Source organism: Cyprinus carpio, chromosome A16 (assembly GCF_018340385.1).
Source record: "Cyprinus carpio isolate SPL01 chromosome A16, ASM1834038v1, whole genome shotgun sequence".
Lineage (NCBI taxonomy): Eukaryota > Metazoa > Chordata > Actinopteri > Cypriniformes > Cyprinidae > Cyprinus > Cyprinus carpio.
Window position 1 is genome coordinate 12,253,788 of NC_056587.1, and position 26,004 is coordinate 12,279,791.

The 26,004-nt window shown below is 36.3% G+C and overlaps 3 protein-coding genes across 4 annotated transcripts in view; 1 reads left to right on the forward strand and 2 right to left on the reverse strand.

Moving 5' to 3' along the window:
• Nucleotides 1–915: 915 nt before the first annotated feature.
• On the reverse strand, nucleotides 916–12,977 carry LOC109105199 (T-complex protein 1 subunit gamma-like). Its single transcript, XM_042772681.1, has 14 exons — nucleotides 12,836–12,977; nucleotides 12,209–12,270; nucleotides 12,068–12,118; nucleotides 11,869–11,931; nucleotides 11,681–11,777; nucleotides 11,345–11,462; nucleotides 8,022–8,208; nucleotides 3,902–4,051; nucleotides 3,678–3,810; nucleotides 3,501–3,582; nucleotides 2,605–2,785; nucleotides 2,097–2,342; nucleotides 1,444–1,575; nucleotides 916–1,335 (listed from the first exon to the last, which is right to left on the reverse strand). The coding sequence occupies exons 1-14, from the start codon at nucleotides 12,861–12,863 to the stop codon at nucleotides 1,237–1,239; spliced, it is 1,629 nt and encodes a 542-aa protein (XP_042628615.1). The 5' UTR covers nucleotides 12,864–12,977; the 3' UTR covers nucleotides 916–1,236.
• Nucleotides 12,978–14,062: 1,085 nt separating this feature from the next.
• On the reverse strand, nucleotides 14,063–20,482 carry LOC122148007 (protein disulfide-isomerase A3-like). 2 transcript variants are annotated; one of them, XM_042772684.1, is made up of 14 exons: nucleotides 20,222–20,482; nucleotides 19,803–19,881; nucleotides 19,543–19,660; nucleotides 18,983–19,090; nucleotides 18,677–18,806; nucleotides 18,220–18,333; nucleotides 17,965–18,090; nucleotides 17,708–17,890; nucleotides 17,481–17,589; nucleotides 17,285–17,413; nucleotides 15,209–15,288; nucleotides 15,032–15,089; nucleotides 14,834–14,951; nucleotides 14,063–14,359 (listed from the first exon to the last, which is right to left on the reverse strand). In XM_042772684.1, exons 1-13 carry the CDS (start codon nucleotides 20,362–20,364, stop codon nucleotides 14,862–14,864), a joined length of 1,467 nt encoding a protein of 488 aa, XP_042628618.1. In that variant the 5' UTR covers nucleotides 20,365–20,482; the 3' UTR covers nucleotides 14,063–14,359; nucleotides 14,834–14,861. The 2 variants fall into 2 exon arrangements, with proteins under 2 accessions (XP_042628618.1, XP_042628617.1); XM_042772683.1 differs by having other exon boundaries at nucleotides 14,063–14,951; nucleotides 20,222–20,481.
• Nucleotides 20,483–22,178: 1,696 nt separating this feature from the next.
• The window catches only part of LOC109072856 (platelet endothelial aggregation receptor 1-like), a 29,410-nt gene continuing 25,584 nt past the window's right edge, over nucleotides 22,179–26,004 (forward strand). Inside the window, exon 1 of the mRNA XM_042772685.1 lies at nucleotides 22,179–22,438. The gene's annotated coding sequence lies outside the window, so the exon portion shown is untranslated. The remainder of the gene's footprint in view (nucleotides 22,439–26,004) is intronic.

Sequence of the window (26,004 nt, forward strand, 5' to 3'; positions counted from 1 at the left end):
ACTGCAGATGAAACTTCTTTGGTGGTGCTGAAATCCAAAAATTGAATTGTCTTAGCATCCAGAATACTGTTAAATTACAATAAACCTATATAGACTTGCAGATGAACTGATCGCCATGTAATTTATGGGTGGTCTTCCCTTCTAGATTGTTTGAAGTTCAGAAAATCTGAACATTACTGGACTCAAGTATTGTCTGTAACTTGATCTGTGCATGATAAAGAAATGAAAACTACAAGAGTACAATATTCTAAGGGTGATGCTTTATAAAGAAACAATTTATTCTACTGCATTGTTTGTTTTTGTATGTATTTTGAAAAATGCTGCATTTGACAGCAGGAAACATCCTTGAATGTTGTTAATATGGCATGTGCTACTGTTAATGCCAGGTGCCTTAGTATGAAATTTGATAAAATATCTTAATTTTTTAATATAGAAAAAGCTGGTAACTTTACAATAAGGGTCTCTACACTAACAAAGATTTACAGAAACGTTTTGCTCAATGTTGTTTTATGTTAGCATTTAATGCTCATTTCTACATACACTTAAAACATTTATATTAATATATTATGATTCATGAATGAACATTTATAAATTAAAATGAACTAACAACGAACAGTATTAATGTAGGTTCATACCTAATGAATAAATGTTAACAAATCGAACCTTATTGTAAAGTGTTGTATTTGGGAAAATGGGAGTTGAATTTTGATGCATGTAAACAACTGTCAAATACATTTTAAAATGTGGAGTGTTCTGTGTGACTTTTTAGGGTTGAGTTTGCAAAGTTTACTGTTTCTGTGAAATATTTTTTATTACATACTCATAGCAAACTACCAAGGTGTTTTGAGAAAAGTACCTTAATTTATATATTTAATTTAAGGGGGTTCAGCACAGGAAAAATTCAACACAACATGGTCTGATATTGAAATTTATCACTGCTAGGAAATACAAAGTAACAATAACAGCAAAGTGAAGCACAGAGATTCTAGCACAAACACATTCTAATCCAATCCAGAGTCGTTTCATTTGCCAGAGGGGAAAAAAAAAAGAGGGGAGAAGCACTTCTGGCCTAATGACACAACACAAAGCAACAGTGCAAATGGCTTTCTGATGAGAACATTGTGTTGGAGAATGGAGTCTTGCACAAATACATGCTTGTGTAAATTTGCTATTCATTTGCTGTATTACGGTCCTTTCTGAAGTCTTGTTGCTTCATCCTCTGTATTTCCCCTTACTCTACTCCCTGTCCTCCATCGGTGCACCACCCGCCTGATCATCTCCCTTCTTCTTGTGACCAGAAACAATGTCATCAATGCGCAGTAACAGGATGGCCGTCTAAGAAAATTCGAAAATCCATTAACATTCACAAGAAAAATCACCTCCTCTATCTTCCTCCTGGAGTCTAAAGCAGTTTTTCCTCAGTGAATACATTTTTTTTTTTACCTCAACTGCAGTTTTGTATGTCTGGGCTTTAACTGCCAGCGGTTCACAGATCCCCAGTTGCTCCATTTCAGCAAGAGTTCCTGTCTCTCCATTAATACCCCATGAGGTATTGCCCTCCTGAGTGTGCTTGGCCTGGAAAAGAGATGAGAAACACATTAACGTAGGGCTGTACGGTTGACAAAAATCATTTCCTTGAAATTGTAATTGTTATTAATTACGGTTATCACAATTTACATTGAAAGATGTTTATACGGTTTGAAGCAACTGCAATCCATATTTTTATATGAAAAGCTGAACACACAAACTATGGTATTAAGCCTCAAACATCAACTATACTTTGGATTTTATTCTTAAAAGTAAAAAATCTGCATGGTAATGTTACTCTAAAACAAATTAAAACAATGGAAAAACCCTTTAGATAATGTGCAAAAAAAAAAAAAAATAAGCACACAGAACAAAATTAAGTGGACTTTGAATGATTAATTGCTGCTTTGAACGATTGAGTAATTGTGGCACCCGTATTTGAAATCCCGATTAGAAATTTGATTAATTGAGCAGCCCTACATTTACGTAAACTGAAACACAAGTTACTCAAGAAAAGCAGCAACAAACTGAAATAAAAATACAAGAACTGTGCTTTTGAATCAACTTACCCTAAGGGCAGTGAGCACACGTATTGCTGAGGCTCCACAGTTCTGGATGAGTGTACGTGGGATGACCTCCAGGGCCTGTGCCACAGCACGGTATGGCCACTGCTCTACACCAGTCATCGCTCGTGAACGCTCCGTCAGCCGATGGGACACCTCCATCTCCACTGCTCCACCGCCTGGCAACAGATGTGGGTCCAACAGGACGTTACGACAGACCTGCATGGCATCCTGCAGGTTTCGCTCCACTTCCTAAGAAAGATCATCAGTCAAACGGTGACAAGTCAATTAACCTGCGCAAAATCCCCTGATACCAGAGAACTCTGGCTGAGCTGATCAAACATTCAACAAATGTCCTGCTGAATTATCTCACTGTAGAGACCTTTGTGAGACGCTTTATAATGATTAAGAAACATTGTCATTAATCTTCCTCTGAGCATTGCATATTCATGATTTTTTAACAGTGGCCCCAGTCTCTTTATCTCCTTGGTTCCCACTTTCTGTCCTTTCTCACCGCTAAGATCTCCTTGCTGGCTCCTCTAAGCAGAATGGTACAGGCTTTGGGGTCTTTGCACTCTGTCACAAAGGTGAAATACTCATCGCCGATCTTCTTCACTTCAAATAGGCCAGCTCCCATACCCACATCCTCTTCACGGAGCTCATCTGTTCTGCTGGCAATACGTGCACCACATGCTCTGAGAGAGACAAGCAGAAGTAGAGTATCAGTACCGCTATTGTTAAAAAAAAAATAAAAAAAAAGTATGATTTTATGTAATTAAAAAATGCTGAATAAAATATATTACAAACACTTAATAAAAATTTTAAACCTAAAATGTTTAAGTACTAAACCTTCTAGAACTAAAATAAGATAAACAGAAGAAGAAAAATGAAAAGCACACAAAACTACTACAACTTAAATTATTAAAATGGAAAATGAAAATAAAAATAAAAGCTTATTTAAAATATTAATAAAAACTATAATACTATATAAATACTCAAATAATCATTCACCAATGAATCACTCAAGTAAAATTGTAATCCATTTTGCCAAATTCATTAATCATCATTCTAAAAATGTTTGTCACTCACAAATCAAACATTACTCTACACAAGCAATATCTAGGCAACTCAACTAGGCATACATAAATACAATTTATCTCCACTAAAGACATTGCCATGATTAGAATTTTAAGATTTATTATATTAATATTATATTAATTATTAATAAAATAATGTTTGAAGAATAATTCAAGTTTTACATTTTAAATTTCCTATTATTTCCAGGTTTGCCAAATTAAGAACAAAAACTCCTTTACATTTTGTGCATGCACGTCTGGCAAAATAACCACTGATGCAACCAACTACACAAGAATAATTCAAATGTATTGACAAAAGCACATATTTCTACACCTTGCAATACGGTTGTTGTCCGTCTTTCTGACACGACGGATTGCAGTGATGTTTGCTTTCATCAGATAGTGCTGAGCCAGATCTAGAGAGATGACAATTTAATACAACTCACATGATCTAAGAAAAGACCACCATTGCTTCTCATAAACACATGACTGCATGAGTGCTCATTTGTACCAGAGATGCCCTTTTCAGTAAAGATCAGGTCAGGTTTGAGACGAATAATGTCTTCACAGATCTGCTGGATGTACTCTTCCTCCATCTGCAGAATGCGGGCGAAGTCTTCCTCACGAGTGATCTCGATATCAGTCTGAGAGGAGTGAGAGGCCAAAGATCAGATGATAGGCATTTTTAGATGTTAGGCATTCAGAGGAAGATTGTGGATTCAGACAACACCTTACCTGACTCTCACCCTTCTTGTACTCCAGAGAGCAGTCCAGCAGAACAATTCTGGGGTTCTTGATGAGTCTTCGCATACGGGGATGGGTTACATCCTTATTTACCATCACCCCCTTCAGCACACATGAGTCCTCAATGAAGCCACCAGGCACCTATTCACACACAAAAAGTGCAATTAGGTATTGCTTAACAATTAATTAAGCACGATAAATATCGGCCGATAAATAAAGCACATCTCGTCAGTAAAGCCGGTTCTCTAATCAGCAGTAAATTCCATCAGGTGTGTGATTTCACATAGAGCTGTGTTTACTACACAGAGCCGTTGTTAACTGACTGAACGTGGATTTGCGCAGCTTGTCAATTAACAACAGCTCTGTGTAGTAACAGCTGCTCTATGTGAAATCACGTACATGATGGAATTTACCGCTGATTAGAGAACCGGCTTTACTGACGAGATGCGCATTAATTATCGGCTGATATTCAGCGTGCACCCCTACATTTAATCAGTTTAAAGAACATGAACTGCAGGTTCTAATTTTATCCATTGAGAATAAATTGTATCATGTATTTTGTATATTGGTTAGTATTATCCAATAGTCCACACAACTTAAATGACATCAAAAAAGGGTGTCATATCTACGGTGGCCGAGAATGCTCAACACGCTGCAACTTAAGAAAACACATGCAAATAAAAAAAGCCCCAAGCAAATTCAGAAAACATCATCAGTGTGCCAACACGTGTGCTTTAAATGCTCAAAATACAGAAACACGCTGCAAATACTCCCAACACAACCAAATACAGAAACATGCTCCAACTACGCACAACGCAATCAAAAACAGAAACGTTCTGCAAACATTCGCAACACAACCAAATACAGAAACACGTTTCAAATACTTGCAACTAGGGATATGCCGGTATCAAATTTTCCTGTTGCGATTAATTGATAATGTTTTGTCACGGTATATGGTATTATCACGGTATTGAAATTTAGTTTTAAAAAAGTGGTCATAATACAGTATAACAGGTTAAATAACTTTTTTTCTTATAACAAAAATAACTGAACATTTAAATACAATAAAGATATACAGAAAAAAATATATAAAGTTAAAAGTTTTACACATTAAAGTGCAAAAGAACTATAAAGACCAATAGGTATCACTTTACAATAAGACATCATTAGTTAACCTTAGTTAATGCATTAACACAAGGCAAGTTTATTTATATAGCACATTTTGTACACAATGGTAATTCAAAGTGCTTTACATAAAAAAGTAAAAAAACCATGAAGAAAAATAACCTCAAAAATAAAACAAGCGATTTAAGAACTTTGAAAATTATTTAAAAATTGACTTAAAAAGAATTTAAGACAGTTTAAAAATAGAAAATGAATTTTACATAAAATCTAGTGCAATACATAAAATATAGTGTAATCAGTTCGGACATCGCATAGTGCTCATTCAATAAATGCACAGCTAAAACAATGAGCAATAGATACATGTTGCTACAGAAGTTAATAATCTTTGTTAAAAAAAATACAAGTCTTATTTAATGTTAGCTCATTAAATAGCACAGTTGCAACTTTCAATTTTAACAATGTGTTATTAAATATTGGAATACCTAAGATTAATTAATGTTCAGAAGAATTTTTCATTGGCAGTTTGTTAACTAAAGAAGCCCCAATGTAAAGTGTGAATGAACAATAAAGAATCAAAACACTTTTCAAACAATATCTAGGGGCATGTTGTAGTCCAGATTAAAAAAAAAAAAAAGTTTGAAAATAAATAGCCTATTAAGTCTAAATATTAAAGTATTTGGCGCTGTGATGAACACCATAGCAAATCCACAAATCTGAATGGCTATTTAAAATTATTTAAAAATGGTTTAGAAAGTAGCAGCTGCTTTATTAATGGGGTTTACAGTGTAAGGGCTGCATTTTAGCGCCATCTGCTGTCAGAGAGTCAATGTGCTTTCATTCAGCGCGTCTCTCACGTGTTCCTCCATGTGCTTCACTTACGTGCTTGTTTACATCAGAGCACATGCTTCTTTCAAGCAGCATACAGCGGTGTTGTGCATTTTGAGCAGTTGATGGGAAAAATATTCTTAAAATGCATTCCAAATTCTAAATAATTTGTAATATATAATTATTCACGGTATTTAGAAGTGCCCACGATAACAATATCGTGCATATTCATTACCGCGATATATCGCATTACCGAATACCGGCACAAGTCTACTTGCAACACAAACAAATACATTGTGTTGCGATTATTTGCAGTATGTTTCGGCATTTGGTCGCATTGTGTGTATTTGCAGCACATGTGTTGTCAAACTGATGAAGATGTTTTCTTAATTTGCTAGTGTTTGTTATTTGCGAGCACTCTCGGCCATCGTACATATCTGATAAAATGCAAATCATTTTATTATGATTAAAGATATCTGGGAAAAACATTCTGGAATTACAATTAAGACCTAAATTGTGCACATACACAGTAAAACTAAGGGTAACACTTTATTTTAAGGGGTCCTTGTTACATGTTACATGTACTAACAATTAAAGAGCAGGTCAGATGGGTTTTTGAAAAATCTCTCTTTTGCAGTTTATAACGTAGCTATCCTTAAATGAAAACAATCTGCAAAGTTGTTAATCAAAAAAGTGCATGATAAATAAAGATATTGTCTCTCAAAAGAGAGTCAGTTCTGAATCGCCGTAACGAGTCGTTAAATTTTCGACTCTTTTGCCCGTCACTGGGTAACACATTTGCATTATCCCCGACTGCCCGCGAAATACGAACAGAGTCTGATCTGCCCACAAACACTTTTGCTATTAGTGCGTTTACATCATGTTGAGAAGACGAGGTGTTCAATGATACCACAGAAATACAATTCGAGCCTTTTGTTGTGTGCTTGTCATTTTATCAAGAACTGCTTCTCTAATCTGGGCTTTTATCTTCGTTGACTTCTAATCTTCTTAATTTGGACTAACAAGCTCTCTGAACCACGACCTGTAAGTAGTACGATTGATACGTTAGGTGTACATTTTCAATTGAGTGCTCAAAATATAATTTTTTTGTGCCAATATGTGATGTATACCTAGTGCAGCTTTAGGTTTCCAGGTAAAGCACGATATCACTGTCTTACTGAAGTAGTTCTGATAATTCGCAGTGAACCTAAGAACGAATGTCGGTTATTGTAGACTGACGTTGTTCTAATTACTTTGTTTAATAATAAAGAATGTAGTGTAGCACACAGACTTTATAATAATTGTGAAACTGCTGTTTATTGTGCTGCACTGGCAGTTACAGGGTTAATCCGGGAGAGATGAGTGATTTCGGCTGGTGCTCCTGTGATACAACTGTTCTGCGTTCTGATTAAAAGTTAAGACCAAGCGTCCTTTGTCTGTCGTTCTTCAAACATTACAGTAGACATATTTTGGTTTACAAACTGTACTGTTTAATCAGTTAGTCACGTTAGCACTCGGCTAACGTATCCACCTAGTGTTCACAGTTTAGCAGCTAAACTTTAGCTGTGGGCACGATTCGCTTGCATAAGTGTTTTTGTATTTTTATGTCATTATAAGAACGGATTGACTATATTATTGTTTTATGTAAAGGTGCTTTATCAATTGGTAGCGCTGGCTAACTGGCTCAAGGACTCATCTCTGTGCCAATCACAACAGGTTTGGCCAGCTGACCAATCAGAGCAGAGTAGGCTTGAGGAAGGGAGGGGCTTGCTTCGAACTTGCTTGAAACAAATCATTTCCTAATCATTGGCAAATGACTCTAATATTAAATGTATATTCTGAGAAAATTACAATGTTTTCTGACCTTAGATGCATTTAAACCTGATGTAGGGGACTCCAATACAATATTGGGACACTTTAAAATACCATCTGACCTGCTCTTTAATTATGCATAATTACATGCAAGTAACCCTAAACCAAACCCTAATCATATAATAAGTACATGTAGTTAATTAATATTACAAAGTACTTAAATGTATAATTACACTGTAACAAGGACACCTTAAAATAAAGTGTAACCAAACTAAGAATATATACAGTTTAATTTAATCTCAGGTTACCTTCAAGAGAAAAACAGAAGATTCTTTAGTCTGTGTCCTACCTTCTCGACTTTGGCATACTTCTTGATGTCGATCTCTTTGCGTCCATTTTCCTCCAGCTCAACAGTACGGACAGCATCTAGAGCAATGTTACAGGCCATGGTGGACCAGCGGCTGAGTGCTTTGGTGTTGATGGCAGAGTTTATTATCTTCAACATCATGTCACGGTTATTCACATCTACTGGAGTGCTATGAGGTGGAGGAAGAAGTAGAAAAACTATAAGACTGCAGAGCACTGAAACATCTCAGCCCACTATAGCCAGGCATCCACCTAAACAGTCCACTAGGGCTGGGTGGTATATATCGAGTTTGTACGATATATCGATATATAAGCGATACGGTATGAGGCAATACCGCCTATATCGATATACAGTAGCATCTGAATAATAGCAGAGGACACAGAGTGAGCTGCTGCGGGGAAAGTGCATAATCCTGTTTGTCCTAAAAATGAGACATGCTTTAATTTAAGAGTTTTAAAATAACTTTTAAGATATAGATAACATGTCTAGTTTAAAGCAGTTCACCCTGTCAGATGCTCTGGCAGCCACATGTGCTGCTGACAGAGATGCTTCTTGCACTGTTTAATGTGTCTGGTATGCTGTTTTCCTCAGTGCATAACTTACATTCCACAGGTAAATTCTTCATCTGTAAATGTTAGAAAATAATGGAAATATTTCCATTTTGCTGTCAGGATCCTTCTGCATGCGATTCTCCACTAAATTTCAGACTTCAGTGACGAGCACTGCTGCACGCATGCGCGCCAAACAGACGGCACGCAATAATTGCCATATGTAGAATTTTTAACTACATGCAAGTCTATTTTATGATAGCAGACATCAGTAACATGGTAATCAAAACATTTAATGCAATCAATCTGTGCTCTTGTGTTTATTTACTTTCATTTTTAGTTAAGTGAATTGAGCTTCTGTTTTAAAAAGGATTATTTTTGTCTTTTTTTAGACTAATGTTACAATGCTAGATTATAGGGCCTTTCGCACTGCAGGAACCTTTTCATAGTACCAGAACTAATTGTGGAACTACCCACTTTTTGGCATTTTCGCACCGCAGAAACTGGGTGTGATTTTAGTACCAGACTGCCTTTTTCGAGAACCAAATTAGCTCCTACTCTGGAGCAGGGTCTAACCAGCACAACGTGATGTAATTAGACATTGATTGGCCAAACGTGTACGAAAATGCCCTCACCCGCTATGATTTAAAACGCCAATTAAACATACTGTAAACATTGTGTCAACTTATTTAGTAAGTATGGAGAACAGCGATAGATGAACTGATGCTAAAGTGCAGGCACTTGCAGCAAATGTAGCACTGCCAGTTGTCATTGGAGATTCTTAGTCCTCCTTTCCATTCTTTCAATCGCTTTACGTATACGTCGACATTCCATGTCTTATTGTGAAAACCGCGAGACACAAAAACACAGCTTCGCTCACAGCGTCCTTCATCCTCCTGTTAAAGTTGTTCTTCTTTGTTTTCGTTGTTGAATGCCACACACAAATGACGTCACTGTCGACCGGCTTTTGTCACTTCCTAGTACACACTGTCAGTACGAATGCAACCCTTTAATGGTACTGGGAAATAGTTTGCACAAAATCATCCCAATACTTCAGTACTGTGCATTTAGTTCTGAAACTAAAGCGGTGCGAAAGGCCCTTATGTGATTTTAGGCCCTTTTTTTGCACATAATAGATAGCATAGCCTACTTTCACTATATATATATATATATATATATATATATAATATATATATATATATATACACACACACACACACACACAACACAAATATACAGTACCCTCCATAAGTATTGGAACAGTAAAGACAAAATTGCTTTCTCTGCTGTGGAGTCAAGGCATTTGGAAATATGATTAAAAGATGAATATAGGGTCATTGTCCTGATCCATTATGAAGTGCTTTATATCTTTTGACATATGTTTTTCCAAATAAAAAGGACAGCACTTTTAGAGTTCATCCCACTATTTGATGTGAGCATAAGTATTGGAACAGTTGAATTTAAGGCAGATGTAAAAAAATTTAAAGCTAGTTGCAGATTACTTGCATGCAATCAGAGCAGTGACTCTGCGACCCATAGACATCACCAGACTCTTGGTCTTATCCTTTTAAATGCTTTTCCCAGCCTTTCATGCAGCCATTTTCAACTGTTGCTTGTTTTGGGGAGCCTTTAGTCTCCTCTTCAGCTGGTGAAATTAATGTTCAATCGGATTTAAATCTGAAGATTGATTTGGGCAATCTAAGACTTTACATTTCTTTGCCCTGATAAAGTCCTTGACTGAACTGACAGGGTGTTTTGGGTCATTGTCCTGATCCAATATGAAGTGCTTTTTAATGAGTTTGGTGGCATTTTTTTTGAATATTGGTAGCTAAGATGATTTTGTTCCCTTCCAAATTCATTCTGCTACTGCCATCATACATTAAGTCATCATTAAAATTAAGAGGTGCTGTTCTAGAGACAGCCATGACACCACCTCCACCAAGCTTTAAAGATGAGGTTGTATGCTTAGGATCATTTGCAGTTCCCTTTTTTCTCCACTCTTTTGCTTTACAATCACTTAGATAAAGGTTAATCTTTGTCTCATCGGTCCATCAACTCAGTTCCAAAATTCTATTGATTTTGTTTATATTGGAGAGAAGTAGCTACAATGTTCTTCCGCCAGACACAAGCCCCAAAAGTTACCGACTGCAGCTTTAAAGTAATGGAAAAGGAAATTTCACCCAAAACCTAAAATGGCGTCAGAATGAGAGTCCAAAAAAATTATAAAAACATCACAATCCATACTAATCCAGTTCATCAATTAATGTCTTGTGAAGTGGAACTCTTTTGTTTGTAAGAAATAAATACATTATTAGACATTTCAACTTTAAACCTTTGCAAAATATAAGTTCATGCCCTGTTGTCCTCTCATATAAAAATCCAGAACTATTTCTCTCCTGATTCAGACAAAATGACTTTTTCACTGGAGAAAGCAATGTTATGGAAAGAACACTTGTATTTTATCCAGAAGCAACGGTTTGAGGTTAAAAATCTCTTGATGGATTTATTACAAACACGCAGCTTTTTGCTTCGCAAGATGCTAACTGTCGGACTGGAGTTGTGCTTTTATCAGCTGTTCCACTGGTGAACAAGTGGTGAAATGCTCCAAATCCGTTCTGATAAAGAAACAAACTCATTTACAACTTATATGGCCTGCGGTTGAGTAAATTTTCCGCAAATTAAAATTTTTGGGTGAACTACTCCTTTATTAATTGAGAGCTCACACAGAAGAATTAAACTGGTTGTATGTGTGATTACCTGATGTCTTTGAGTATGTTCAACATGTCATCCAGAGCTTGTCTGTATGCACTAATCACCACGGTAGGATGCATCTGCTGCTCCAGAAAATGCTCAGCCACCGACAGCATCTCACCCGCTGTACACAGAATGACACATTAGGATTTGAGCACTTCAAATGCTATTGAACAAATGTTAACATACAAACATTAATTTAATCTTTAATTGTCACATTAATTTAAATTTAACAGTAAATTAACTATTTTTAATAATAATTATTTAATATTACTAAATTAGAAAAGTTATTACTCAAGATTACATTAATCCAACACTAGTGAGAACACAGATGACCCTCACCCAGAATAATTACAGAGGTGGTCCCATCTCCAACCTCCTCATCCTGTGTGCGGCTAATCTCAATCATGGACTTGGCAGCAGGGTGCTGGACCTGGATCTGAAAGTCACCAAAAAAGACAGAATTTTATATCAATATTCAATAAATACAAAGCACTAATTTTATTTAACAATTCAGAGTTCATGATCACCTCTCTCAGAATGGCATTGCCATCATTGGTCATGACGATCCCACCCATTGGATCCAGAAGCATCTGCGCACAGAGAACAAATCATTGCATCATACATCTTTCTAGAGAAATATCATATCTTTCATATTTTCTTACAAAATACTTTCTTAAATAGACAATGCACTAAAATATAAGAGTGGTCTGAATGTCAGGAACCCACCTTCATCATAGCCCTTGGTCCCAGACATGTCCTGATGACGTCTGCTATGGTCTGAAAAGAGAAGATGAAGCAGCAAATAAATGATTTTTGTCTCATCTGACATATCTATCAAGAGGAAAACAACAATAATAACAGACCCACCTTAGCCGCAGTGATGTTTCCTATCTGGACCTTCCGTCCAGATTCTCGCTTGATGTTCTGACCTGTTATGAGCAAAAATAGAGCCAGTGTTTATTAAATCACTTTAATATGATGAACCCCAATTATTTTATGCGTTTAGAAAACGCAATTATTTCAAATAATAGAATATATAGCACATGCTAACTAAGAAATATCAAATATGTTATCCGTCTACTCCTAAAGATGAACAGGGTGCAGCTCTGGTCAGCAAACCCTCTGTGCCGTTAGCCTGATGCTAACTAATTCATTAACGTTACTTTAAAATCTCCGTTACACAGACTCGACTGGCCCATAAAGACAGCACGTGACTGAGAACTCAGCAGCGCTAGTTTTATTATAGACTTGTGGTGCAATGCCTTAAATAATATTACTATTAACAAGCAATGTTACGAGGCTAACACAATGACTAATCTGAACACGACATGAGCTTGTCAGACACGCGAGGCCCCGTGCCACACTAGTTAGCTTAGCATTCTAGCACCGCTGCATGAATAAAACTCTTATTCAAACTGTTACCGAGTCCAGCGGCGAGTCATATGAAAGCTACACTTGCGCATTTACAGATGATATAATGAAATAAGCACTCACTAAGCACGAGAACCGGTCTGCCCATCATATTTGCTGCGTGGTTTAGATCACCGGTCCCGGATAACGCGCACAACGACGAGAGGAGAGGACGAACGAGGCGTGGCCGGGGATTCAGGCACACAGTGGACCAATAAGCAAACGAGACGCATTTGACATGCACATATCTCCACCAATCAAAGAAAGTCTAGCAACACTTGTGGGTGGGTGTAGATTCGAGGAGAACTGAAAAGTTCTCGAAAGAATCCTGTAATAGCTGTCGAGATGAACATTTCCTTGATAAACAATTACATTTTACTTACAATTAATTAAACGCTAAATTTCAGATTTACATCCAAAAAAAGCAAAATATATATTTTGTTAATCAATTATACTTTTTTTATATTATCTAAAAACAAAAAAATAATAATAATATATATATAAATAATATAATATATATATATATATATATATATATAATATATATATATATATATATATATATATATATATATATATATATTATTAAAATGGTAATAATATTAAATATTAAAATGGTACAATATTAAAATTCATACCAACTCCTCACGTTTACACCATAAAACATTTTAATGAAAAATAATGGGAAAATATTACAATAAAAACTCTAAAATGGTTAACGAAGTTAAATTACCATATAAGGTATTATTAAAAATAATACTAAAACTTAAGTTCTTAAGTAACATGAATGCACCTTTAATATTAGTATTATTGAAACATATCTCAAATTATATTTTAGATACAACTGCTTTTGGATTATAAAAGTTAAAAACAATCAAAAAAGCTATGTAACTTAAAAAAAAAAAAGGCTGTTACTATGTAACTTTTAGAACAATACTACAAATATATAAATATAAATAAAATATGGAATGACCTGCCCAACTTAATCCAAGCAGCTGAGTCCTTAGCCATCTTCAAGAAACAACTAAAAAACACATATGTTTCAGCTTTATTTCACCCTCTAACTTTAGCACTTTCAATTCTATTTTAATTCTATTTATCTACTTTTTTATTTAAAAAAACACACTAGCTTTCTATTTTTTTCTATTCTATCTACTGTTTGTGTGTGTGTGTGTGCAGGCTAACCGAAACATTTGCACTTAAATATTGTTGCTCTTTTGTTAGTTTTTGAATGCTTCTATTGTCCTCATTTGTAAGTCACTAAATGACTAAATGTAAATATGAGAAAAATATGGTACAATACACACAATCAGGTGTCTGTCCATTCCTTTATTATGACTGCAAACACAAAACAGTCCCATTTTTGATTACATAAACAGTTAAAGAAATAAGCGTCAAACTTGTAAAAGATTACTAGGGCTGGGAGCAGCTGTTAACGTCTCATGTCCTCACATGTATAGATGGAGGAAGCGATCCAAGATAAGCCCTTACAGACATTTGACTTGACACGACAGACATACGGAGGTAGGAGAGGTACCCCAGTTCTTTTCACAGACTGCTATTGCACAGTCACCAACTGCTTACAGAATCTCTAACACATCCTGTAGACTTGAAACAAAGTTTTAAAGTAATATCTGAATGGACTACGAAGAGATTGTGTAACTAACATACCAATGCAGTAACAAATTTCAACATGTTGTAAACTAAGCCAGCAGTGAGTACCGGAGTGAGGTACAAACTTAACGTAAAAGCATTCAGTCAGTGGAACAACTTTAGCATGCTACAGTAACACGTATGTGATAAGTGACCTATAAACAGTCTCCTTCAAATGCAGTGCATTTTGTTATAAAAAAAAAAAAAAAACAGAATAAAAGAAAACCAAGGCAACTTGGCAGCAGATTATTAAATAACTGATGTAAAAACAGTATCTTAACTATAAACTACATTCCTTATGTATCCAGTAGTGTATTGACTAACACTGTACAAGTCATGCATTTTATCATGTGCTTCGGTGATCCCAATTAATGTCATGAATAGCTGCGATTGACATATTTGGCTAAGTGGATTTGTGCATTTCTCCACCTGTTAAATTCAGCATCTTATTGTTTGTTTACAGTTCATCCCTTGACTCGTCTAAGATGAGCGGATTTGTGGCCTCTTTCTTCAGATAGGTGATGAAGTCACTAACCTCACGACCACCCTATGGGACAAAAACATTTAAGTAACAATTGTTTGTGTAAGTATATGTGTGTGTGCACACTTGTGTATGATGTTATTCACCTCATATCGCCGTGGCTGGTCTTTTTGTCCAGATGGCACAAAGTAAATGGTTGGAAATCTGCAATTTAGGCAAAACAAATCAAAAAGAATCAAAAAGAAAAACAGCTGAATGTCACAGAATGTTTGTTGTAATGAACTATAAATAAATCAAAGACATAAAAAGAGACAGAATGTTACCCTTGGACATCATAATTTGGGGGTACATCATTAGCTGTGGCGTCCATTTTAGCAATGACAATGTTGGGGTCCCCAGAGAGCTAAGACACACATAAAATAAAACCCAAATAATGAGCATTATGGGCCTACAGCAGATTTATTTCTTGATATACGCTACTGTTTGGAGACAGTGAGCTTTTTTATTATCATTAACTAATGTTTACATTCAGCAAGAATGAACCGAGTAAAGAGTGAAGACATTTCTATTTGAAATGCTGTTCTTTTGAACTTTTTATTCAGAAAAAAAAAAAAAATCTTGTAAAAAATATATCATGGTTTCCACAAAAATGTTAAGCAGCACATCTGTTTTCAACATTGATTAAAAAAAGAAATGTTACTTAAGCACCAAATCAGCATATTAAAATGATTTCTGAAGGATCATGTGACACTGAAGACTGGAATAAGATGCCGAAAAATCAGACTTCCCATCAAAAAAAAAAACAAAAACTCAAAATACACTGCCCGTCCAAAAAAAAGTCACACACTCTAATATTTCGTTGGACCGCCTTTAGCTTTGATTACAGCATGCATTCACCATGGCATTGTTTCAAAAAGCTTCTGCAATGTCACAACATTTTTTCCCATCCAGAGTTGCATAAATTTTCCGCCAAGATCTTGTATTGATGATTGGAGAGTCGGACTGCTACGCAAAGTCTTCTCCAGCACATCCCAAAGATTCTCAATGGGGTTAAGGTCTGGACTCTGTGGTGGCCAGTCTATGTGTGAAAATGATGTCTCATTCTCCCTGAGCCTCTCTTTCACAATTTGAGCCCGATGAATCCTGGCATTGTCATTTTGGAATATGCCCGTGCCACCAGGGAAGAAAAAATCCATTGATGGAATAACCTGGTCATTCAGTATATTCAGGTAGTCAGCTGACCTCATTCTTTGGGCACATAACGTTGCTGAACCTAGACCTGACACACTGTAGCGTGAGAGGCACTAGGCATGATGGGTGTTTGAATAAAGGTTTATTCGGTTACAAAACATAAAACATAAGACAAATTATATGTACAACCAATGTGTACAAACAAAGGAGGTAACCGAAAAGGTGCATCACTTCATCCGCCTCTCTTCTTTCCCTGATGCGCCCATCACTCTGGAACAGGGTAAATCTGGACTCATCAGACCACATGACCTTCTTCCATTGCTCCAGAGTCAAATTGAAGCTTTTTTCCTGATTAGCCTCACTGATAAGTGGTTTTCTTAAGGCTACACAGCTGTTTAGTCCAAATCCCTTGAGTCCCCTTCGCATTGTGCATGTGGAAATGCTCTTACTTTCACTATTAAACATAGCCGTGAGCTCTACTGTTGTTTTTTTTTACGATTTGATTTTACCAAACCTTTAAGTGATCGCCGATCACCATCATTTAAGATTTTTTTCCGACCACATTTCTTCCTTGAAGATGATGGTTCCCCACTATCCTTCCAGTTTTAAATAATGCGTTGGACAGTTCTTAACCCAATTTTAGTAGTTTCAGCAATCTCCTCAGATTTTTTCTTTGCTTGATGCATGCCAGTAATTTGACCCTTCTGAAACAGATTAACATCTTTTCCACAACCACGGGACATGTCTTCTGACATGGTTGTTTAAGAGGTGAGAAGCTACTCACTGCATCAGTTAGGGTTAAATAACGTGTTGCCAGCTGAAACATAATCATCCATGCTGTCATTATCCAATGGGAGGCTCTTACCTATTTGCTTAGGTAAATCCAGTTGGTGACTTTTTTTTGGACGTGCAGTGTATATTAAAAAATAAAACAATTATTTTGCATTAAATAATATTTAACAGGATTAGTATTTTTACCATGTTTTTGATCAAATAAATGTAGGATTGGTGACTTCTTTCAAAAAAAATAAAAAATAGAAGCACTGCAAATGGCACAACACAAAATATATATATATATATATATATATATATATATATATATATATATATATATATATATATATATATATAAAAATAATCTTACCAACTTCAAACCCCTTATCTCTGATAAAAATGCTTTATACTATATATACATTGTGTTAACAGACCTTTTCTCCAAGCTCCTTGTATATGGGCTCCAGGTTCTTGCAATGGCCACACCAGGGAGCGTAAAATTCTACCAACACATCCTTCTCTGGATCATTCACAATCTCATCAAATGTGTCTGCAACCACAACCTGTGGAACCACATACATGATGAATACCAGAAAACTTAAAAAAAAACACTTTTATGGGTCCATGTACCTTGACAGGGCCATCGTTGGACTCTGGAACAGGCTCAGATTTCACATATCGTTTCAATCTTTTTGCAAAGTAATCCTCCAGGAACCTCTCCAAGGACTTGCCATCTCGCCTACAGATCCAAACACAGAATGAAGTTTTAAAGTCTCAAATCTATTAATTATGTCTTACTGGGTGTAAACAGAAAAGCTCTGTGTATAGAGACTAGTCTAGTGTGTTGCACAACTCACGTGAATTCTTCCTGCATGGAGTACTTGTGACCCTCTCTGGTCCAGATGGTGACGAGGGGAATGTCTCCTCCCTCAGACGAACCCAAACCAAACTCCTCCTCAAGCTCATCCTGGAACTCCTGTCGATCTGCCACTGCAAAACTCAAACCCCGATCCTGGAACTGTGTCACCACCTTCATTATTCTGAAAGAGACGATGAAAAATTAACAGATAGAAAGAGAACGATTCCACTGATATGACAACGATTTGTTGCTCACCTGTTCCTCCAGTAGTTTGTGCCTTTGAGATTTCGTAAGTAATCTACATTGTAATATGCTGTAAGCAGATCACTTCCTCTCAGAACGTCCCTATTTTCTGTGGTTAAATGTGGACAGAGACCAAATCTAAAAGCAAAGCAAGATGAAAACAACAGACCAAGGATCACAAACACAATAAATCAAATTGCATTTTTAAGTGGAGTTCAAACTGTTTAACCAATCACCCACAAAATATATAAGCATAAATAAACTTACACATTGTCTCTGATGAATGTACGGAGAGAGGAAATAGAAATGGATTCTGTGTATTTGACCACATTGTCCTCAAACTTGCTATTTAAATGGGGGGGACGAAACAGCAGAACACACCTGAATGGAAAAGGTAGAGAGAAAAAAGCTCTAAATTTTCCTATGTCGATATACCCAATATTAATATTTTCACTCATTTATACTGACATTTCATAGCTTATGTGACGTGTGCATAACCCTTACACCTGTTCATCTTTGGATAGCTAATCTTAAAATTACCTAAGCGATCACATATGGCATGAATTTTGAGCCTAAATATTTCTGCCTACATAATTTTCGAGCCAAGTCTATTTTTGGTTAGCACTACTTCTGCCAGCAAATGAAAAAAGAAACATCAGGGACATACTTAAAAATGAAATACTGATAATGATCATGTTTCCTTCATGCTCTGTGTCATACATACTCTCCATCTACCCCGTATTTCAGGCCTGTTCCCACATCAGTGGAATGAGCAAATCGATAGCTATCCCTCAGGGCACTGGAGACCTTCAGAAACTCTGCAAGCTGTGTACTGTCTTCCCCAGAGTAGAAGCCTGAGCAGAGCCAAGAACAAAGAGGGCAAATCAAGAAAGGAGAGAACTTAAGCTTCCTTCAGTTCCAAGAGAGATTAAAATGAATGCACAAGTCAAAACTGATTTGTTTTAAGCTTCGGCTGCAGGAGCCATTTAAGATGCTTTGGCAGGTTTTAGGTTTTACAAACTCAACTCACCCACCACACTGGCCTCGTAGTTATCGATAAAAGAATCCAAATCCGCTTCACTAAGCAGAGCCACAGAACTAGGACCTGCTTGCTTTTTCATGTAGCTCACAATGCCATCTGTTTCAGACCAGATCACAAAAATAATTATAGCCAAAAGAAACAAAAACAATATAAAACCCACAGCCAAGTTTGGGATCAGTAAGATTTTTGGAAAGAAATAATAAATTTACTCTGCAAAGATGCATTAAATTGATCAAAAGGGACAGTAAGGAAATGCATAATTGTAAAGGATTCAAAGAATCCTAAAAAAAAAAAATCAAGCAGTTTTCAACATTGATAACAAGAAATGTTTTTAATGAGCACCCAATCAGCAAATTAAAATTATTTCTGAAGGATCAGAAAAATTCAGTTTTGCCATCACAGAAAAAAATTATATATTAGCTGTATTTTTGATGCAGCCTTGGTGAGCATGTGAGACCTTTAGAAAACATTAATTAAAAAAAAATAAAAATTCTTACCAACTCCAAACTTTTTGAACAGTACTGTATGGGTGGACAGAAAATATCAACCTGCTGTTCTGGGGCCATCATAAGCTCCAGCTTCCTCTCCATTGCGGAAGATTTTTAGGGTGGGATATCCACTCACTCCAAAACGCTCACACGTCTCAGAGTTCACAGTACAGTCAACCTGACCAAACATCAGGAAAGAGACACATTTACTACACAAATATATAAAAACAGAACCTTGCAGATTGAGTCATCTGTGTAGCATAAGTGAGGTGGAAGATTTGAGCTGGGTAATAGGAACCGGGGAGTCCATCACTCCTCACCTTTGCCAGAGGCAGTGTCCCTTTCAGCTTTGTGGCAGCAGCCTCATATTCCGGAGCAAGCCGCTGACAATGCCCACACCTGTGGTAACATCATATGAGGAATGCTAACCAGACATTAAAGCATTGTGCTATTTATCTGCAAATGCAGGTAAAATCCAGTGTTTCTGGATTTATTATTGTTTAAATTAGAGAATTGTGCCTTTACATCATAATTTAGGTTCATGCACATCCATATATCATAATTTAAATTAATGCACTACATGCATTAACAACCATTGCTGTTCTCACTAAGTCCAGACATGAACATGAAAACCCCAGCTTACGCTCTGTACTCTGTACAAAAAGTAAATTACAACCTGGCTGCAGCTGGAATTGCACTTTTATACAATTGTAACAACTACATAATATCTGGGACAAACCAAGGTGCGAAGAACTCCACCAGCAGAGTCTCGTGCACGGCTGCGCTCCGGTCAAAGTCAGAGTCGCCGAGCTCGAGCACGTCGCTGCCCTCCGCACACCACGCGGTCAGTACTAGACAGATGATAAACCAAGGTAAACGCATTTTGACTCGTGTCAGCGGAGACTATGCGACAAGTGAATATAGTTAGCCCCGCTGCGCGAGTAGCAGATGTATGGATCGCCTGAAGGTCCAGAAAAGCACCGTTCCCCGGTCAGAGCGCGTTTGATAAATTCCGTAACTTACACTGGTACAAACCCTTTACTTGGCATGTGCCTCCCGCAGCACACGGGACTTATTACGCTCGTTCAGAGCTTTAATCTTTTAAATACGTCTAGTTGTTTGAAAATCAATAAAGTGTTCAAAGACCATAAGTCAAAGGAGGGCAAGGTATGCAGTGAATTATTTTAGCACTAGGGGTCACCATTATTCAGATATATTTAGATAAGAAGCAGGTTTGGCTTAGTTAAAGGTTGCTCTATCGAGATTTTGACTTTGCGGTTGAGACTGGACAGCCATATTAAATCAGACGAAATAGGCTATATATAATACAATAATTATTGTTATGAATAAGACAAACTCTTAAATAGACATTAGTTATTCAACGGGTTCTGACTGTAAGTGTAATATTGCTTAATTATTAAAAGATACTATTAAGCAGTTTTAGAGGAGTTATAGTGGTGTTTCCTTGAATAAATCAGTGTCGAGGGATATAGGCCTAACTGAGTGAGTCATTCAATGACATGCTTACTGGAACTAACTGTTGTATAAAAATAGTGATATACTATATTTAGGACGTATGAGACATTTTCAGAAATGCAAAAATATTTCAATGTACTTATTTAAATATTTCCTCGGAACTCCTGGAGAATTTCAAGACCTACAATGTGCAAGTGAAGTTCCTGTCAGATGATAAGCTAATGCTGACTCAGCCCATCTTTTGCTGAGTGTTTTAATAAGACGGAAACCCTGTTTTCCTTCATTCTCGATTATTTCCCAAATTATAGTGTGTTATCTGTTAATACAATGCATGAAGGGGAAATAGATTCTGGAGCATCACTTAACGTCAAAGCCAGGAGGAAACCATTCTCACGGACCCTTCAGTGCAATGGCTTACCAATCATAGTTGTTAAAGCCTTCTTTTGGCCAGCTATTTTTGAACAGACATTCTGAATAGTAATTTAGAAAGAAGGCTGCTTTGTTGATGTTCCAGATCCTGAATTTTCCATTTTACTCCCCCAATTTTTTTTTTAACCAAATCCCTAATTTAACTTTCCAGACCATCCTAAAACAATCATTGTATTTCAGTTCATATTTTTTATTTAATCTCCAAATCTAAATCTAAGGACAATGGTTTAAAATCCCTTGAACATTTCTAATATGTGCTCACGGAGGCGTGGGATATGCTAAATGAGGGATAAATTATCAACTGTAGCCTATCTATAATAAACTTCTCCAAGTTAATTATTTTGATTTCTTTTAGAATTTTTGACCCCTGACAGAAAAAACTACAATGGATAGTGACATTTCCACTAATACTTTGTGGTAAAATAGAGGGGAAAATGATAATATTTCAATTACATTTGCCTACTGATTGTTATTAAATGTAAATGAAGTGTAATGTATTAAAAGAAAAAAATATTATTAGGTTCATTACGTAATTATTCCCATTAATAATTATACACATCATTGGGTTCTCTGGAATCCCAAGCATACAACAATCTCAACATAACATTAGGCTACTAACATTATAATGAAACCTATAATGTGCAGTGTATGGAAATGTCAATAAACATGAAATATGTTAAGATTGTATTGTTTAATGTTTTGTAATGGCAGTTTTAGGCCACACTGTTAAATAGACACAAATCTATAGTTAGAACTAAAGTGTGGGAGGCGTAAGCGCGTGCCCACTCACTCCTCGCGCACTCGCGACTCGGTTGTCTTGAGATTCTGTCACTGTCGCGCGCTCTCCAGCCCATAGGATAGAGATACAGCGAGTGATTACGCGCACACCGGTTTAGCGATCACTTTGGGAGCAAGACATAGCTTCAATATTTATTCACAAGTTTATGAAGTTTACAAAAGGACATACGTCTGTACGAGTATCTTAATTGTCCTCTGGACAGAACACTCCAGAACTTCGCTCAATAAAGTTCGATGCCACTTCTCCAGTAAGGTAAGAAAGTTTACGCTATTGCAATGTAATACTTTTCATACCGCAAAGGACATGATTGATTTTGTATAGCCTACTTTTCTTCGCATCTTTGTCCTGAAGATTTTTTTAAGTTTCCATCTTCTGCCCTGACCTACTTTTTGAAGTCTGGTTTTGATGAGATTAGGCTTTGTGATTGCTTTTCTTAGGGTTCACTCTCAAATTTAATACAATTTCAAACAAACTATATAATTCATGCAAACCAAAATTGTATAGGCTAATTAATAGTTTACTGGAAATGCACTTCAAAACAGAAAAAACCTACATTGTTAGATTTAATTAGCTTAGCCTACACAACCTTATTTTATTAGCTATTATTATTATTATTATTATTATTATTTTTTAAGACCAAATCAGACACAGATGTGTTTGTGATCTGGAGCAGCTGCTGCTTTATCCATCATATGTATTTTTTTTTCCTCAAAATGTGTATTTTTTATAATTTCCATAGACCTATTGTTAAAAAAATTACATGTAATTTGTATTTAATGCCTTTCATAATACAAATACCTAAGAAGGACAATGGTGGAATGACACAGTGCCCTGAACACATTTTATCTTTTTGTGAGTCATATCAAAGGCTCTGCCAATATTTTTTGTTCTTTTGTTGTTGATTTTTAGCATTACATACTATTTGAGTGTTTCTTCCCCACAACATTTTGGAGTGTCAATCACAAACAAACCCCAGCACTGCAAAACCGCAATTAGAACCAGGCCAAAGCACATTAGAACCAGGCCAAAGCACATTAGAACCAGGCCAAAGCACATTAGAACCAGGAGATGCCGACCTTTACCTTGGTTCTAGATGATTCCAGACAGTTAAAATGAGTCCCTTACCTGTTTCACCATATTTTTTTTCCAGACCTCAATATCCCCTAAAACAGGTCAGACTTATGAATAGGAGCTCAGAAACAATCACTAGTACCTGCCAGTGATTTCACATCTGGAGAGGAGGGACTCTAATTGATTTCCACAGGAGAAACATTTCACCTTGACAGCAGCCTACTGAGTTCCTCGTAAAAAACATCTGCTGTGGATATGATTTCTTTGTTGGGTGGTGAGCATTGGGTTGGCACAGACACTTTAACTGAAATTCTTTGGATTACACCAGGGGGTCTTGGTTCAGTAGTTCACAGCTGCTTGTGTTATGAGATAATTTATGTCATGAAATTAATTGTAAATTAGCAGCTACACTGTAAAATCTAATAAGTTGGGCTTACTTAAAAAAAGCATGCAAACCGATTGCCTTGAAAAAACTAAGTAAAGTGAAATAGTAATAGTATGTTATACTGACAAATGCTTAGTCAGTATAGTTAACTTACACAAGAGTTCTAGTAACTAAAAAAGAACTGTAGGGGGTACTTGATCCTTTCATTTAGGTTTACTCATGACTTAGTATAGCTACTCAATGACTCCCAGAATGCATTGCGCAGAATAAATTATGCAGTTGCTTTGTTTTACAGTTGTTGTTTTTATTTGCCAATTTTATTTGCTGTCTTGTAAAATTACCACACACTATTTAAGGATTATATAAAAAGCATATCAAGTTATTTATGAAAAATAAAATCTCAAGAACGTCATTATTAAACACACACAAAAAATGCTTTAATTAAAAAAATAGGTCATTTTATAAAAGCAACCTATATATTACTTTTCTTTGAAATCAAATAACTCTGATTCCATGATGCGTTACTCCATTAACAGAGAGAAAATTATAGTAACATAAATTAAGTTTCAAGTGCCCAACCAAAGGGAACGCTAATCACTATAATGGTAAGCTAAAAAAAAACGGCAATTAGCAACATATTAGTGCACTGCTGCCTCTCACTGGTTTATTAATGTCATTGGTTCCTTTGTGGCTACTTGAATATTTTAAGTAAGTGTCACTCAAAACAGTCAGTAAATTGTTTTATTTGCCTTGAAAGTAGCTGAAACTTAATAAAACCTAGTAAGTATAACAACTAAGTAAAGATAACTAATTAAATCTAAGTAAGGTAAACTGTTGGATTTTACAGTGTAATAAACTGGTATTGCTTTCTGTGATGGAATCTGATATGTAAACATAAAAAAAATAGAATTTAATATCTGATTTTAAATTTAGTACATTTTTAAAATATATTTTTGTTTGTTTAAATCATTAGTTGTAACCTTCTACATGTCAAAAAGTGACTTTATATGAGTTCAGGGTGAAATAAAATAGCACAAAGAAAAGAACATACGGAGGTCAGTGGTGAGGAGATGGGGGTGTTGTGTTAACGGATGAAGACGGTAGGTAATATTTCCACCACATGCTTACATAAGCCTCTCTAACTTATGCTTTTTGCAGGCAGAGGCATAAGGGCTTTGGATCTGTGGGCTTCTGCTTAAAGCTCTTCCCATTTCTTTATTTATCCATTGGACTTTTTTGCATTTTTGTATGCTTTTGTTTGCACATCCCTGTTTATTTTCACTGCAGAACCACTACAGAGTTGTAGAGTCAGAGAGAAAATCCCTGATCTTTGCTCCGATCTGAAAGTCGGTCAGTCTTAGAGAGATTTGAAGCACAGCAGCAGAGCTGGTAACCATTAGGAGAGGGGAAAGTGACTTTGATGTTGTTTTGCAGGGTCTGTTTGCACGGAAGAAAAGACAAACAACCCATCTAGGGTGAAATATAGAAACATAGTGTGTGTTTGTAAATCTCATGCAAGTGTTTAAGTGGACAACTCTTGAAAAATGATCACAACAGCTGACAGTAAGGCTCGTTTTGTGACTGTTGCGATACAGAAAAGGGCTATGATCTGCAATAGTTATATCTGTCATTCCCTTCAGTCAAAACAAAGTCATTGTTATGTAAAGATCCAGTCCTTCATATTTGGGACTGACATTTGAGCTCAGACCTGCAGCCATCGATTCTACAGCTGTCCTCCTGCCATCTCCGAGTAATATTTTATTATCAGGTATACGACGGGGAAAATAATAACCCTCCTCAACTTTTCCTTCTGCTTTAGTATTATGGAAAAAGGCATACTGGCACTGTGCTAAGTTTGTCCCATGAAATCCAATCTGAAAATTCATTGTGGTAAAATACGAGGTGAGAACGCACTGTCTTTTATGACACAGTAATAGAGAGATTTTACTGTGTGTGTATTGTGAGTGTGCTTGTGGTGTCTACCGAAGGGACGTGGTCACTGGATGGCAGACCTGTATTTTCTCTCAAGATTTTTCCTTTTGTTTGTTTCTGGTAAACTCCCTGGTGTTCTTCAGAATGAGAGGAGGAGACAGTAGAAGCCCGTGGAGTCAGATATTATTTATCTCACAGACAATGAATTGTAAACACCAATACATTAAGCAATGAATCCTCAAGCACATCCGATGCAAATGGAAGAAAGATTTGGATGGGGGAAAAAATTCATTTAGTTTGTATCTATATTTTATTGGCAGCACAGGAAATTGCCCCTGTGTTTTCTCTGTTACTCTTTCTGTCTTCTCTTGTGCCCAGGACATCCTGAGCCCAACATCTGGCAAATACTTGCCCTCTTTGTCTGTTTCTC

Bases quoted from the DNA above. Each gene is read 5' to 3' on its own strand.
- LOC109105199 (XM_042772681.1), bottom strand. From the start codon at position 12,863: ATGATGGGCAGACCGGTTCTCGTGCTTA. The intron at 11,463-11,680 runs GTGAGGGTCATC...TTCTGTGTACAG, and splicing joins CACCTCTGTAATTATTCTGG to CGGGTGAGATGCTGTCGGTG. The intron at 8,209-11,344 runs GTAATCACACAT...TCCACCTCATAG, and splicing joins AACATACTCAAAGACATCAG to CACTCCAGTAGATGTGAATA.
- LOC122148007 (XM_042772684.1), bottom strand. From the start codon at position 20,364: ATGCGTTTACCTTGGTTTATCATCTGTCTAGTACTGACCGCGTGGTGT. The intron at 18,807-18,982 runs GTGAGTTGAGTT...GGCTCTGCTCAG, and splicing joins CTACGAGGCCAGTGTGGTGG to GCTTCTACTCTGGGGAAGAC. The intron at 18,091-18,219 runs GTAAGTTTATTT...CTTTGCTTTTAG, and splicing joins ACATTCATCAGAGACAATGT to ATTTGGTCTCTGTCCACATT.